Source organism: Lycorma delicatula, chromosome 11, assembly GCF_047948215.1.
Source record: "Lycorma delicatula isolate Av1 chromosome 11, ASM4794821v1, whole genome shotgun sequence".
Lineage (NCBI taxonomy): Eukaryota > Metazoa > Arthropoda > Insecta > Hemiptera > Fulgoridae > Lycorma > Lycorma delicatula.
Genome location: NC_134465.1, coordinates 21376077 through 21393043, shown reverse-complemented (window position 1 = coordinate 21393043; position 16967 = coordinate 21376077). Strand labels below are relative to the sequence as shown.

Below are 16967 nucleotides of genomic sequence, written 5' to 3'. Positions count from 1 at the left end.
AAGTGACACACGTTTGTTTTTAAAATGTGTGTTTTTATGGGAAAAAGGAATTAGTTTATAACCGATAAAGTTTTAGAAAAGACACTTCTTCAGTATCGTGTAAGCTTTATATATAGTTACTAATGTAATGTTTCAAAACATTATGAACTAAGGAATGAAAACAGGACTTCGTCGATAAAAACAGGACAATTTTTAAGGGTTTGACTTGTACATTATTTACAGAATTTAAACGAGGTTAATAGATTTTTCCTAAGTTTATCGCTTAAACCTTTAGAGGGATAATAATTAAAAATAAAGTTTGGTGTGTGATGTATAAAATTCAAATCGTGTTAGTATGTATGTTTGTGTGGGGGTAGGAGTTATATATTACAAACTGCAGCAATCAACCGGATTGCAATGTTTTAGCAGGATAGATTATTTTCATGACGAGTTTATTAAAGGGGTGATAAGGGAAACTGTGGCAGATTTATTTCACATCATTTGTATTCAATTTAAACAAACAACATTGAAACACAGTAATAAATTTTAATTAATCAATTTATCAATTAAATACACATTTTGTTTTAATATTACTATTATTATTATTATTATATATTTTAATTAAACATTTTTTGAAGAGTTTTATGGTTTTTTTTAATTTTTTTTATTTATTTGTACCCGTGTACCGTAAATCTCTGGACAGATGTATAATGTAGTAACTTTCTTGATTAGATCCGTAAATACGACTGCGTCACTTGTTAATGTATATTGCTGGCTAGGATGTTTGGTAATTAGAAATCAGTAGTACAATGATGACTGAGGATATTTATCTTAAAGGCGTTAATGTTAAACGGTTCAACTGGACCTCGAGGGTGGGGGGAGGGAGCAGGCGTAAACCGATAGATTTGATTGGGTCTGAGAAGCGGCAGCGGCATGTTGCATGTTGCTAAGAAGTTTGGTGAATTGACTTCGGATAAATTTCAGGAAATTGAACGACACGGCAATGCCTTGTGACAGACCAGATAGGATGAGACAGACTGCGGGCGTTATACGCATGATCTCTCTCCAAATGTTGTTGGCTTGCTGGATGCCTCATGAGTGCACCCTAATAAATACGTGACGCAATTTCTTTCCGGCCACGGTGCTTTTAGGGACAGACTGTAGAAATTCGGCCTGGTAGATTCTGGGGTGTGTCCTCAGTGTGGATTATTGGACGACGCCTACCGTATTCTTTATGAGTGCTCGAAATACGAGTTAATGCGTACGGAGACCGTCCGTCGGCTTGATCTTATCGGGTCGGCGTTGGATCTCCGTGTAAACCGGAGAAGCCGTGCCGAATGGGCGATAGTGGAGAGTTTTGATTTAGATACTCGTACATTAACGTATAATTAATTATAAATAACATATTATTTTGCTTATTTAATCATTTAGGTACCGGTCCGGAAAATCTTGAAATCAAAATTAAAGATAAATTAACTGAAAGCGATCAAATTACGTAACAAAATACAGTAGTATGTGGAAAAAGGAAAGTTAAATATTAGGAAGTATATATTGATGTAAGCATAAAATGGGATGCGCATATACAATATATTTATTGTAAATAAATGTAAATATTTTCTATATATTTTCGCTAAATTACGTCTACGCTCAGCCCCAAGTCTTTATAGCTTGGGGCTGACCATATACTAATGCGATAGAAGCTAACGAAATATATAGGAAAGAATAGTTAAAATAATCTCTATCAGTGTATATGGAAGTTAAAAACAAGAAAATATTTTATCAATAAAAAAATATATATTGTTTTATCAATCTAAATAACTTTATGAGAAATTAAAAAATTATTTTAAAAAAGGTCTATAAAGTTACAATATTATCTAAATATTATACAAAGGTCGGATAAAAAGATTTTGAATTTATTAGTACTAAAATTTCTATCGCGAAAATTAAAAGCTTTGGATATGAAAACAAAAGATAAGGAAATAAGATCGAGTAAATCAAACGGTTTAATACAGAAAACTAAATTAAATACGACGATGGAATACAATAAAATACAAAATATATTTATAAACAATAAAAATTATATTTTTAGTATATAAGTCTTAGATGTACGTTTCTAGTATCGGTCTCCGTAGCGCGAGCGTCTCGGCCTTTCATCCGGAGGTCCCGGGTTCGAATCCCGGTCGGGCATGGAATTTTGACACGCGCTACAAATGATTCATCTCATCCTCTGAAGTAATACATAACGATGATTCCGAAAGGTTTCTATTACGAAGAAGATTTGGTTTTCGATATTTGTGTTTTTAGGTCGATTATGTCTCTGCATGTTTACATTAATTATGTAATAATTATTTAATGGAAGGGGGATTACAAAGCAAAGTATAAGAATTTTTGGAGAAGTTTAAAGAAGAAAGAGTAATTGACGTACTTTTTTTTTATATAATGACCGTAAAAGGCATTTATTATTTTGACTTTTAACTCTTTTTTTATTTACCTAACTTTTTTTTTATTAATGAATGATTTAAGACTACAAAAAATTATTATTATTTAAAAAATATTTTATTTATAGTTCCATTTACAATTAAAATCGTTAGCGATTTATCATTGTAATGTAACTGTAGTAAATATGTAATCTCGAACTAATTCAGGCCAATTATTTCTGAGATGTGTAGTTAATTGAAACCCAACCACCAAAGAACATCGGTATCCACGATCAAGTATACAGATCCTACTTAATCTTAATCTAACTACACAAATCCTAAATATAAGTCGAGAGTCCTAATGTTCAAATCCTACTAAAGGTAGTTACTTTTATACGGATTTGATTACTAAATCGTGGATACCGGTGTTCTTTGGTGGTTGGGTTTCAATTAACCACACATCTCAGGAACGGTCGACCTGAGACTGTACAAGAGTAGACTTCATTTACATTCATACGTATCATCCTCTGAAGTAATACCTTACGGTGGTTCGAGAGGCTAAACAGAAAAAAAAGAAAGTATTCAAATCCGATTAAAATCACAACTACCTTTATTAGGATTTGAACCTGAGAACTACAAAATCAGCTGATTTACGATGACCAGTAGACTAATTTTTCATTTTTAACGTTTTAATAGAGCCAGCCGTTTAATAAACACGTATGTCTCGGTAATGAAGTGGTCCAATTATCCGGAATCCAGTACATTTTTTTCTAATTTTTAAAAGTGTATTTGATTAAAGCAGGTTTTTTCCCGCATGAAAACTATGTTGTTTTCATTTATTATATCTAAATAAAAAACCATTTCTTTGTGATCAATGGATTAATTAAATAGTAGAAGGAAGATTAAAGAAAAACAAACCAACGTACATAGCATTTATAGACTTAGAAAAGGCATTTGTTAACGTCGGCTGGAATAAAATGTTCAGGATTTTAAATAAAATTAGGGTTGAAGTACGGAGATAGAAGAACAATTGCTAACATTTACAGGAACCAAACTGCAACAGTAATAATCGAAGAACGTAAGAAAGAAACCGTAATAAAAAAGGAAGTCCGACAAGGATGTTCCCTATCCCCGTTACCTTTTAATCTTTACATAGAACTAGCAGTTAATGATGTTAAGAACAATTTAGATCCGGCGTAACATATAAGGTGAAAAGATAAAGAGGCTACGATTTCTGATGATATAATAATTCTAGCCGAGAGCAAAAAGGATTTAGAAGAAACAATGAACGGCGTGGATGAAGTCCTTTGAAAGAACTACCGCATGAAAATAAACAAGAAGAAAACGAAAGTAATGAAACGTAGTAGAAATAATGAAGATGGACCGCTGAATGTAAAAGTAGGAAGAGAAAAGATTATGGAGGTAGAAGAACTATGTTATTTGGAAAGTATATAGCGATATAAAATGCCGAATAGGACAGGGGAAACGATCAGAAATATAATTTGCTTACATCAAAAATTAATTTAAACGTCAGGATAACATTTTTAAAAGTATATGTTTGGAGCATAGCTTTGTATAGAAGTGAAACTTGGCCGATCGGACTACCTGAGAATAAAACATTAGAAACTTTTGAAATGCTGTAGGAGAATGTTAAAAATCAGGACGGTGGATAGAGTGACAAGTAAAGTGACGTGGCAGCAAATAGATGAAGAAAGAAGTATTTGGAAAAATATAATTTAAAGAAGAGATAGACTTATAGATCACATATTAAGGCATCGTGGAATAGTCGCTTTAATATTGGAAGGACAGGTAGAAGGAAAAAATTGTGCAGACAGGCATCGTTTGGAATATGTAAAACAAATTTTTATGGATGTAAAATGAAGGGCGTATACCGAATGAAACGACTGGTACTAGATAGGGAATCTTGGAGAACTGCATCAAACCGGTCAAATGCCTGAAGATAAAAAATATATAAATATATATGTATGAAAACTTAAAGTGGATGATAAAAGAAAGTAAAATACTTTTGTTACGTGTGAACATTTTTTTTCTCAATGATTTTAAACGGAAGGTCCTTTGATTGCAGCTTCAAAAACGGGAAAAATTATGTAGAAATAGTTACTGTTGTTGGCGGCATCTTCTTTGAGATTTGACGTGAACATGGCATGCCATTCAAAATCTTTTCTTTCATATATAGTTAACGTGTTTAGCCCATTGAAAGAACTATCTAAAGCTACCCCTAAACCATCGACACTCGGTACCGTTTTTATATATATATATATAGTTGGAAACACCACCTGTGTTATATGTATCCAGCCGACCTAAACGAATATATATATGTATATATATATATAAAACGATGTGGCTAGCGAAAATATGTTTGTCGCTAAGGATGTAAGGTTACTTATACAATATAATAAAAGAGTACAATACAAAATACAAAACAATATATTACAATACGTTGTATCCCCGCTGTGAAACCCTATTCAAAAATATATAATACAACATGTTTATTGCTAAATATGTTTATTGTACGGTTGGTTTTTGAAAATACTTTGTCAAAGTCCGGCCTGTTCATAACACTCTTACTTGTCTAGGTCAGTTTCTTAAGATGTTAACTGTTAAACCGTACTTGGATCTTTAAGAAACTCAATAATACAATATAGTATTAATATAATTTGTTTAGCACCCAATAATTATTCATTATACTCTAATGGTCCTGAGTTAAATTTTATATATATATAAACGAATTTACTATCAAATTTCCTTTGAATTCTTTTCAATTTTAGATAGAATAAAAATATAAATCTTATTTACAAAAGAGATGTTACGGATATTAGCCGTTTAAATAAATTTGTTTTTATATTATAAATATCAAAGTTAAGTAACATTGGATGTGATATAAAAGTTGATAGGTAACCGTTCATTTGCGAATAACTTGTGGTCTTGTTTAGTATTAAGGTAGCCTCATCGGTTCGTAAATCATCCCTATCAAATCTTTTAACGTTAGCGTAAAATATATAAGAAAAAATGGCATAACACTGCTTTTTAAATTAGTAATGATGAAATATTTGATTTAAGAAAAATAACATTTATAGTGTTTCTTTTTTTTAAGGAGAAAGTATGGTGATCAAATCAAAAATAGGTATCGGGTTATTTTTTTTGCAAAACTTTCGTTTTAGGGTTCAACTAGATCGTTTAGACCGAAAAAATTTGTATATGTAAGTATGTGTCCCTTCAAATTTGAATCGAATATTTTTATGTATGACGTACTCATCGTAATAATTTTTATTCAAAATTCGTTAATGAGTGGTGGATATCGTGAAAACCCCGATTTTGATTTTCTCAGATCCATTATAGATAAAATGTTATTCAAGCACATTCGTTACCTGCAATAAAGTTTATCTAGGCAAATCATATGTATGTATATTTGTGCGTACGTACGTTTGTTGCACTCGACAAATACCAAAAACAGTGGTTTTTGGTATTATATCAAAGGATTGACCGAACCGATTTTTCCTCAAATTGAGCTCAAATATTTTTATAAATGGGGCATTGAAGATATTATTTTTTTTCAAACTTCGTTAAAGGGTGGGGGATAACGCAAAAAAAAAAACAATTTCGATTTTCTTCAAAAGAGAAAAGTTTAATAAATCAAATGTTAATATAATTAATACAAAAACATTTTCGAAAAATCAATTTTCACCGATTAAAATTGAAATATACGTTTTTGATTCTTTTACTCTATCACCCTTCGGTTTAAATATTTTTCAAAAATCTTTTAAAAGTTTATCCTTCACGTATAGAGCTATCAAGAAATGATTACACACCCCGGAAAAAAATACAGAAAAGTTTATTTTTTTTTTGTCTTCAGTCATTGACTGGTTTGATGCAGCTCTCCAAGATTCCCTATCTAATGCTAATCGTTTCATTTCAGTATACCCTCTACATCCTACATCCCTAACAATTTGTTTTTCATATTCCAAACGTGGCCTGCCTACACAATTTTTTCCTTCTACCTGTCCTTCCAATATTAAAGCGACTATTCCAGGATGCCTTAGTATGTGGCCTATAAGTCTGTCTCTTCTTTTAACTATATTTTTCCAAACGCTTCTTTCTTCATCTATTTGCCGCAACACCTCTTCATTTGTCACTTTATCCACGCATCTGATTTTTAACATTCTCCTATAACACCGCATTTCAAAAGCTTCTAATCTTTTCTTCTCAGATACTCCGATCGTCCAAGTTTCACTTCCATATAAAGCGACGCTCCAAAAATATACTTTCAAAAATCTTTTCCTGACATTTAGATTAATTTTTGATGTAAACAAATTATATTTCTTACTGAAGGCTCGTTTAGCTTGTGCTATTCGGCATTTTATATCGCTCCTGCTTCGTCCATCTTTAGTAATTCTACCTCCCATATAAAGTTTATAGAAAATTTGATTTTTCTTATTTTAGCATTTATTGGGGGAGTGTTAGATGTAGAAAAAACTTTGCTTATCAAAATTATTAAGGTTAACCTATATATGAATATTTTAGAAAAATCTTTTTTTATATTTATTCCCCACCTTTAAAAAAAATTTTTTTTTTGTTATAACTGTTTTAATTTTTACTTTCGTGTACTTACAAGGAAGTATTCTAATCGTGAAAAATGTCGGTTTTCAGATTTCAATGGAAATATCCTATTTGATCATCCCTGAATCCATTTTGACTAGTTTCGGCGTGACGTCTGTACGTACGTATGAATGTGTGTACGTATGTATCTTGCATAACTCAAATTGCATAGCTGAAATTTTGGATTTAGTACTGTTGTAACATCTAACTGTGCATCTTCCCTTTTCATTGCAATCAGCTGAACCATGAGTGTCCATAAAAGTCCAAAATCCAAAACGATTTGAATTTTGGACTTTTCCTTAACTGCAGAAAAAGCCTTCATTGAGAGCTTTTCAACGATATATCCTAAGTGGTACTTATTTTCATTGGTCTAGCGTTATAGCCAATTAAAATTTTAATTAATGAAATATTTGGATCTTACAAGAGGAAAAGGCAAATCGATTCGAATCAGAATTCATCTCCCCTTTTTTAACTTTTTTTAAATTTAAATGTATTGATTTATTAATATTAACCTCTGATTGTAAAAAAAATTACGTTAAATAATAACAATAAAAAATAAAAAATAAAAAAAAAATATATATATATATATATATATATATATATATAAATATATGAAAATTTATCATAAACTATTAATGAAGTAAAAATTTATGAACTTTTCATTTAAAAAAAAAAAAAAAATGTGTATATGTAATTTAATATGGTGCACAAGAAAGTCATGCGGTGTAAACATCAATTTTTATTATTATAGCCGGGTATCACGGAATACTTTGCCAGTTTTTTCCTAATTAGTAGGTTTTTTCTTCTAATATGTATTTTTTCTGTTTAATAAACTATAAAAGCTTCTTATCTTTTCTGATTAAAAATGTTAATATAATTTTGTATTAATTTTACTACCAAAATAACAAAATTCAATCACTGCTTATTTATTATATTTTTTTTTATTTACTAAACCCTTATTATAGTCATAATATTTTATTATTTTTGATTTACTTTTATTACTTTTTAAGTTCAGATTTTTCTCAGTGAAATAAATCGGTGTAATTCAGTTTTGTTTCAGATTAAAGAATCGTGATATGTTTTCTTAAAAATATTTGTTGCAGTGTTGACAAATACATATTTTAATTAATGATGTAAAATTAAAATTATTATTTTGAAAAAATAAAATAAAGCGAAATTATCGTAATTCTAGCACTAGATAGGGAATCTTGGAGAGCTGCATCAAACCAGTCAAATGACTGAAGACAAAAAAAAAAGTCCTAATTTTGAAAGATTTTTAACTATTGTAAACGATAAAATCAAAAATAAAATTATATTATAAAGAAGCATCCGACTTCCAGCTGTTATGTAATTTTTTTTCTAGAAAAAGATGATTATTAACACGAAATGAAAGAGATGTATATAGTTATTTATCAGAAGAATAAAGATAAAACTTTGTCCAAGGGTCCATCGGTAGAGATGTGTATACCTGGTTATAAAGGCGGACTTGTTCAGAATACGAGTATACTAGATGTCGAGAAAGACTTGTCATTCGCATGACTGGATTTACTACCATCTATATGTATTTCTATCTCTTTCTCTTTTCCCCCTCATAGTTCTATCGCAAACTATTCTCTTTTGACGCACGCGCATTTATTCCTATACAGACATATATATATATATATATATATATATATATATATATATATATATATATCATAAGAAGAGATCAGATAGATGAGTGTATATTGTTTGGTCAAACATGTTTGATGACAAAATCAGGCCAGCTTTAGACCTGTCAAACATGATCATTGCCATTTACTAAACTTTGTTATATCATACTAGATATACTGTTACTCTAAAGACCCTTATTTTAACATCTATCACATTTGATTTAATCAAAGGTTAAAATTCAGGTTAACATACAGTTACAGTTTAAATCATCTAAACATTATTGTGTCTATATATATTTATATATATATATATATATATATATATATAAAGAGAGAGAAATAAAATAATAGGTAGCTAATATAATTAATTTCTCGTCAAATTTTTATCTATTGTAATATAGCGGATGAATTTAATTAAATGCATTAATTCAAGTTGTATAAATTAAATTTCTACTTAAAAAGTGTAAATCCTAGTACTTTCGGAGCTGTTACTCCATCTTCAGGGATGTTAATTTAAATTCAAATCAATAATGTTTTTAAATTAAACTGTTATGTTCGTAATAGTCGGTCGTCAAGAATAAATTTAATTCGTACGTTAATAAGACACAGTAACATGTAGACAATATCTATCGATATTATCTACAATATTATGATCAATATTACAATATTATTATCGATTATGTCTGCAATATTGTGAAAAAGTGCTAGGTTATCTATTCATTTTTGTTTTTTAATTTTTTATTTATATAGCAGTGAGATTGGTGAAGTTTGAACCGTGATAAACATTCAGGGGATCATAAGAAAGCTACAGTTAAAATTTCTTAGCGATTGGTTTAGTAGTTTTCGCAGTTATCAACAATAAAGGAAAAAGACGTTGTCTCTTTACATAGTAGTATAATCGTTTACGTTTGAAATTAATGTAAACAATCCTTTCCACCGCATAATTAAATTAATAAAACCAAGACCCGACAGATTTCTTTGTATCATTTGTCGGTACTTTTTCTTTTAACGACTCCCACTTTTTTTTCGCATGTTTTCACGCAAAAAATTACTTAGAGCATATTTTATAATAATTTATAAATAAAGCATTAGAGAAAACACACTAACATGCTGTTTTGTATCGATTATTTTAAACATATTTTACTCTGATTAATATATTAATCAAGGTTAGCTAGGGTACATTAATGTCAAGTGAAGCCAGTGACGGCTCGAAGCTAAAATTAGTGGGAGTGCCGCTCCAGAAATTCTTTTGCTGGGCCTTTTCAAGGCCACGGTAAAAGTTTTCTGTAAAATAAAAGAACCGAAAAAAAATGAATCGAATGGAATAGCCAGAAGCAGAATAATAATCAAATTAAATTACCTTATCACATTAGAGGATATGATACACGGCTTTTAAGCAAATTGCGCTTAAAAAACGTATTCGGTTTAACCGAATAAATGATAAAATGTCATTACAGATAAAAGTTTTAGTATTATTCGATAATAACTTAATAAAATGTCCACTTATATTCCAACGGTGTTTAATTTAAATTTCTATGTACACAGAAAGAGATACATAATTAGTTTTTAGTAATTACTTTCTCTTTTGCCCTTCCAGCGTGTTTTTGGACAGATTTGGGAATCAAAGAGCTCTTGCTTTCCGCCATCTTCTGATCACTACTGAAAAAACAACTAAACCGCTTTTATATTCCTTCCACCGACTAAACTAAACGAACAAGGAACACGCGGAGTAAAAGAAAATTACCTTCCACCAGCTCACCAGGGTCGGAACTGCGGGAGCAACAGTGCTCTCCCTCCCTCGCAGCCTTGCGTGCAGCTTCCTATTTGCGCATGCGTACAACAGCCAAACACCACACCGCTTGAACTGTGAAGCGCACAGTTCCGAACAAAGATTTTATATCTTTTTCATAAACTGTGGGACGGTTACCGACATTAAGCTTAAGGATTATATATTGTACAAGTATAAAGAAAGAATTAAAGAAAAAAGGACTCATTATATTAAATTTTATCGATAATATCACGTGGAAATAGGGGGTGCTGCAATTCTACAGCGCCTATACGCGAGCTACCGGTGAGTGAAGCAATAAGGGATTGGAAAATGTACCTGAGAGACGTAAGTGTACTGATCTTTTATTAAAAAACCCAAAAATTGGAGGCGGTCCAGGAATGGCACTAGAAATAGACGAATCCCCGTTTTCAAAAAGTAAGTATACCAGAGGCAGAATCCTTCCAAATCAGCGGGTATCAAGTGGTATTTGCAGAGAAATTATAAATATAATCTATCAAAACTTAACCTATGCTCGCTTTGTTCACTAACATCGACTAATTAACAGTAGTAATGCTTTGATTATTTAAATAATAAAATTAGTAATTATTACAATTAGTTTGGTTAGATTATTAAGCAATAATGTTTATATTTTTAATATGGAAAATGTTTAAAATAATCGATATAAAGCAGCACGCTAGTGTGTTTTCTTTAATGTTTTAGCCATCGATTATTATAAAACATGTTACATTAAGTAATTTTTATGTGAAAAAATTCGAAAGAAGTTGGGGGGCGGGGTGTAAAACAAAAAGTATCCATCTGTCTTTTGATATGACCAAACGTCAACAGCGATAAGAAAATTAAACATAACTATCTTATAAATAAATAATTTAATATTGTATAATAATACTGTATTAGAATGTACCGCGCTAATAATTTGCCGTTAGCTCAAGGAGACATCCCGCCAATAAACGAATCGGTCACTTATCTATACCGTTTCAAAAAATAAATCGAATGAACTTTAGTTCCCTATAATTATTTTTTTCTTTCTTTTTTTGGTTTAACCTCCGGGACCACAGTAGTTATTGCTTCAGAGAATGAGACGAATAATTTGTAGCGCCTGTGAAAACCGTGTCTGATCGGGATTCGAACGCGGGACCTCCGAATGAAAGGCCGAGACGCTACCACTCGCGCACCGGAGGCCGACTCCCTGTAATTACTTATAAATTTATAAATATACGCTTAGTTAAAGTAATTATGTACAAGATTTTACAGTTATTTATTAAGAAATAATAAAGTATAATATTAAAAATTAATAAAAAAAAAACGCGTAAATTATAAAAAGTGTCCTTTTATAAACTGTTTATAAATTTAAGAATAGTTTATTGTCGTAATTAAGAACAGATATACCGGATACACGGTTGAGTGTAATTCTATATAATATGAACGGCTTTAAAAAGGGAAATGGAACAGGGAAAGCGCCCTGTGTATAACCATTCATAATTATCCTATACAGTATTAAACATAACAGTTTATATATATATAACTTAAACGTGTGTGTGTCTATTTTATGAGAAATTTTATGTATATGTGTAGTATTAAACTACCCCTGTGCTGAAAGATATGATAAAAGATAGGGGGAAATATGTGTTAAGATAGGGTGGTTTTTTGGGGATAGTACCCATTCATTTGTAATAGTAATATAGAAGTGTGACAATATTTTAAGGGTTGTTTTGTGTTTGGGGGGGGGTTATAAGTGTAAATGGAACTGTGAGAGGGTGACAAAGAAGAATCATCATATATATATATATATATATATATATATATATATATGTTGTATGAAATATGAGAGAGTTGATTTAGCAAAACGTATACAGTATCTAGAAAGAGATAAAACGATAAGGGTTTCTAGAGAGAGATTTCTATAGTACTAATTTAGCATATATTCCCCTTTTAATAGCCGCCCTCCGTTTTTTTTTTTGGGAGGATAATTTGTAAACTTTCTGTTGGTTCATTAATTTATTTCTCTTAAAAAATTTGTTAATTGGACTTCTAGGTGTCACTTAATTAAGAGTGTATTATTAAGAAAGAGTTATGTAACTTATTTACTTTTATTTAAGGGGGTTTTACTTCTTTTTTTGGCATAAAATTAAAGAAAAATTTATTTAAAAAGATATGGTATTTACCACTGAGCATAATATTGTTTTAGCTGTAAGATTTTAATTAAAACATGTATATATATATAGATAATGATGATATAATTGTTTTGTAATCGATACAAAATGATATTGTTTAATCTAAATTTTATTAGCATAGTAGGTTGATAATATATCAACAAATTCCTTACTGTGTTCAAGGACCGCATATAATCCATTATTTATAAATAAATCATTACCAATCTTTCCTAAGTTTTCCCACTTTTTTTACGCTTTATTATTATTATTACTTTTTTTGTTTCGGAGATTCATATCCGAAATTTCAGTATGAGAGGCCATTGGGGCCTACCTCATTCAATGCTGTGGTGTATTTAACACAGTACGTACAATCCTGCACGTCTCCAGAATTACCGATTTTTGGGCTTTTGGAATTATGACCTTAAGATCCAGGCCAACCTTTGCTATGAAATTATGTAAATTTTTGTTAATTAATCCGTTTGCTGTTATCACAAAGGGAATAACTTCTATTGAGTTCGATCCGTAAATTTCTTTATATTCTATTGCCAGAGGGTTGTATTTGGTTATTTTATTTGTTTCAGTATTATTAATATTGTTTTCTTGTTTAGCCTTGTTATTATTTCAGGCAAAAGATGAACAGATCAGAATTGTTTTCTTTGAGAAATAATTTATAATAATTTACTATAAATTCAGCCTCTGTAGTGAATAAAATAAAGATACCATTTATAGATCTAAATAAAAATTACATTTCAGCAAGTTTAGCATATCAATATGTTATTACTAACTGAAGAATGTTATGGGAAACCACTTCACTCATCAATTTTTCCTTATTAAAACTGTCACAGTATAAAAAATCCCTTTCGGCACGCCGGAAGGCGGAGCTAGATTTCACCGTCCTAAGTAGAAGATAAAAAAGATTTCCATCTTAAAGTTAAGAAAAACTTCAAATTTACTCGATACGACAACGGTTGCACGTGAAAAAAGTTTGACATGTTTAGCATAAGACAAGCTTCATCTTCTTACAATTCCAGCAATATTTTGGTCATCCCTTGCCGTAAGAGTTGGTCATATCAAAAATTGTTTCAAAGTTTTAGGTAGTGTTTAGAGGACCAACGAACAGTTTAAACCGATTCGATACTGTACCTATTAAGGGAGGTATGATTTTTTTCTTCAAAACCCCATTTTTCCATCCCCTGGGCCAATGGTTGGTTATATCAAAAGACTTTACTTAATACGTTTTAGTCCCTTATCCGAAGAATAGTAGGAACTTTAAACGAATTCGACATTTTACTTAATAAGAAAGTTATAGTGATATTTTGTTTTTTCGAAAAAGCCTCCCCATTTTCTCCCCCATGGTCCGATTTTTCCCATTAACGAACTCGACTGAGATTTTCGGTCGTTATATTTTATGTATCAATTTGAAAGTGATTGGCACAAAATTACACCAGTTATCATGTCTACAAGAAAGTGAAATGTAAAGATATATATATAAATTTTTGAGCTGACGGTGGTTTTGGGGTCTGGGAGATGTGAGAAGCGAAAATATGTCGAAATTTTCCGTAATAATTTTTTAAAAAATTCGTTAAGGATTGGGGAATACCTTGAAAACACCGATTTTGATTGCATCAGAGACATTTTAGAGAAATATTTATTAAAACAGATTTTTTAATTAAAATACATATATAAATAATCGAAAAAAATTAAAACAATCAACTCCCACCTCTTAAAATTGAAATATATGTTTTCTGTCCTTTTGCTCTTTCTTCCTCTGCTTTAAATATAAAAAAAAGATGAACTTTGATAGTTCGTATATAGAGCTATAAATAAATGTTTTCAGTTTCTAAAATTATAGATCCCAGACCAAATATGCAGCAAAGTTTTTGAAAAATTTTTTATTTTTTATTTTAACTTTTATTGAAGGAGGAACTAGAGAAAATTTTCTTTAAGTAAATTTGTTAAGCTTAACCCAGCGTTTCTCAACCTTTCAGTATTTGCGACCCAATTTTCAATCATAATTTTCATCGCGCCTCCCACACATACAATAAAAATTTATTAAATTAATAAAAATGAAACACCTAAAATGAAGAATCTCTTCTGCACTTTTTAAAGACATGGATGAAGTACATCCTGACCCCCGTAGGGGGATCCTTGCAAAACCTAGAAATATTTGGAAATGTGGATGAATGTATTAAAACTTACAAGGTTGATGAACAACATGTGAAAGTTGTTTTTGTAACCGTTGAAAATCATTTAACCATGCCGGCAAAGAATTTTAAAAATTATTTTCTTGTTAACGAGTACTTCGTAGCAAGTTACGAGCGGGTTAGAGATCCATTTCAAAATACTCTGGAAGGGTTCTCAACCGCCGTAGAAGAAATCTTTATAGACTTCACGGAAAGTGGCGAAATTAAAAGAAAACTTGGTAATAAATCACTTTTTGAGTTACGGGAAGGGGAGGATGATGAATTTTCTGCACTGAAAACAAGAGCATTTCGTGTACTATTACCACTTTCAACACGCTACCTTCGCAAAACGGGATTTTCTTCGGTGAAGACAAAATATAGATCTCAGATAAATATAGAAAAAGAACTCTGTGTCTATTTCTAATATAAAACGTTCCTTCGAAAAACTTTTCTCTGCAAGACAGGCCCAAGGGAGTCTCTAATAATTATTAAACTTGTTTTCAATTTAATATTAATAAATTAATTATTACTGATGCAATCCTATTTATAAGTGTAAAATGGAAAGTGTAAAATCTTCCTATTTACTTCATTAATGTAAATTTGTATTTTATTATTTCTTATGTCAGATTGTATTTTGTTTTGCTTTCTTTCAGTAAATTAATACATTTTTTTAACAATATTTCCTTTTCAATATGCTTCCGCCCCCCATTTAGTGTTATCGCGCCCTCGTAAGGGGTGCGCTTAACAGGTTGAGAAACACTGGTTTAATCTACATATGAATATTTTTAAAAACATTTTTTTAAAACCTGTTCCACATTTTTAAAAAAATATTTTTTTCATTCGTTAGCTCTAACTCTTTTAATTTTTATTATTAATAGCCGGGAAAGTCGTGCAATATTTTTCCAGCTTTTTTTTTTCTAATATCCAATATACGGGAAGATCATTACTGTATAATAAATCCAAAGTTATTGTTGATATAATCTGTGAACTTTAATATTTTTTCCGCGTGAAAGTCGTGATAGCCTTTTCAAGAATAATTGTAATTTTCCACAATTAAAATTTTTTGTAGTTTTTATACAAAAGTAATTAATTTTTCAATCGATGTTCTATTTAAATATTAAATCTAATTTAGGATTTAATTATTTTTGGGGAAAATTAAACGAAATTCTTGAGCGCGTAGATTTTCTTTTAACTTCTCATCTTATGATTTATATATATTTAAAGTTATTTTTATTATTAAAATGAGCTAGAGTGAATTAAAAGAGAAGACTATCGGGGTTGAGATTTAATGGAGGGGTAGATAGGAAAAATATCTAGCCAGACTATTCTCAAGTCAGCTTTTTATTTAAAACTACGCACTTAATATGCATGATATTCGTACCTGCAGTGGTAAGTTTCTACCTGTCAAATAGATAATCGTATTATAAACCTCATTTTTGCTTAACTAACCTATAATTAAGTGTATTTTCTTTAATTCAAATTTTTCAATCTATAAAAAATGTATATAATTTGTGTATATATCTATAAATTAAAAATTATTACATTTTATATACAGTTACTATACGTAAACGTATTCTTTAAAAACAATTTTTTGTTTATAATTATTTTTTGTAAATTAGATGTATTATATAATTCTAATTATTAATATGATTTAAAAAAAAAATAATTAATTACAGGAATTGAGATTTTTTTACCTTTATGGGGTAAATCATCTGGTTGCGATGTCGGCCATGGGCCTGTTGGACCTAAAGGATGTCTACCTAATGGTTGATGATGATGAGGGGGTAATAACCCCTGTTCTGGACGTGTTATACCCTGCAGCATACCCTGAAAAAAAAAATGGATATGAATGGATATATGAATGTTAAAAATATATATGAATGTATATATATGAATGTTATAAAGCACAATAAGACTAAATACAGGCTTGATCGTGCGAGCGCACACACACACACACACACACATATATATAAAAATATATATAGTATTTCCGATAATCAGTGTTAAAATGTTTAACAACTTTTTACTAAGTGAATTTGGTTATAGTACTTGAAAATTATCACACTTCTGTTGAAAAAACTGAATAGTACTCATACAACTGTTCAGCTAATATTTTGCTTTTTATTCCTTGCATAAAGTAAAGGAAGTATTGTGATCGCGAAAAATTTAGGTTTTCATAT

General features: G+C 30.2%; 1 protein-coding gene across 1 annotated transcript in view; it reads right to left on the bottom strand.

Annotated features, from left to right (window-relative positions):
- Positions 1 to 16611, bottom strand: part of LOC142332478 (paired box protein Pax-6-like) — a 202164-nt gene extending 185553 nt beyond the window's left edge. Inside the window, exon 1 of the mRNA XM_075378928.1 lies at positions 16482 to 16611. Within this exon, the coding sequence (XP_075235043.1) occupies positions 16482 to 16611 (130 nt within the window). The remainder of the gene's footprint in view (positions 1 to 16481) is intronic.
- Positions 16612 to 16967: the final 356 nt, after the last annotated feature.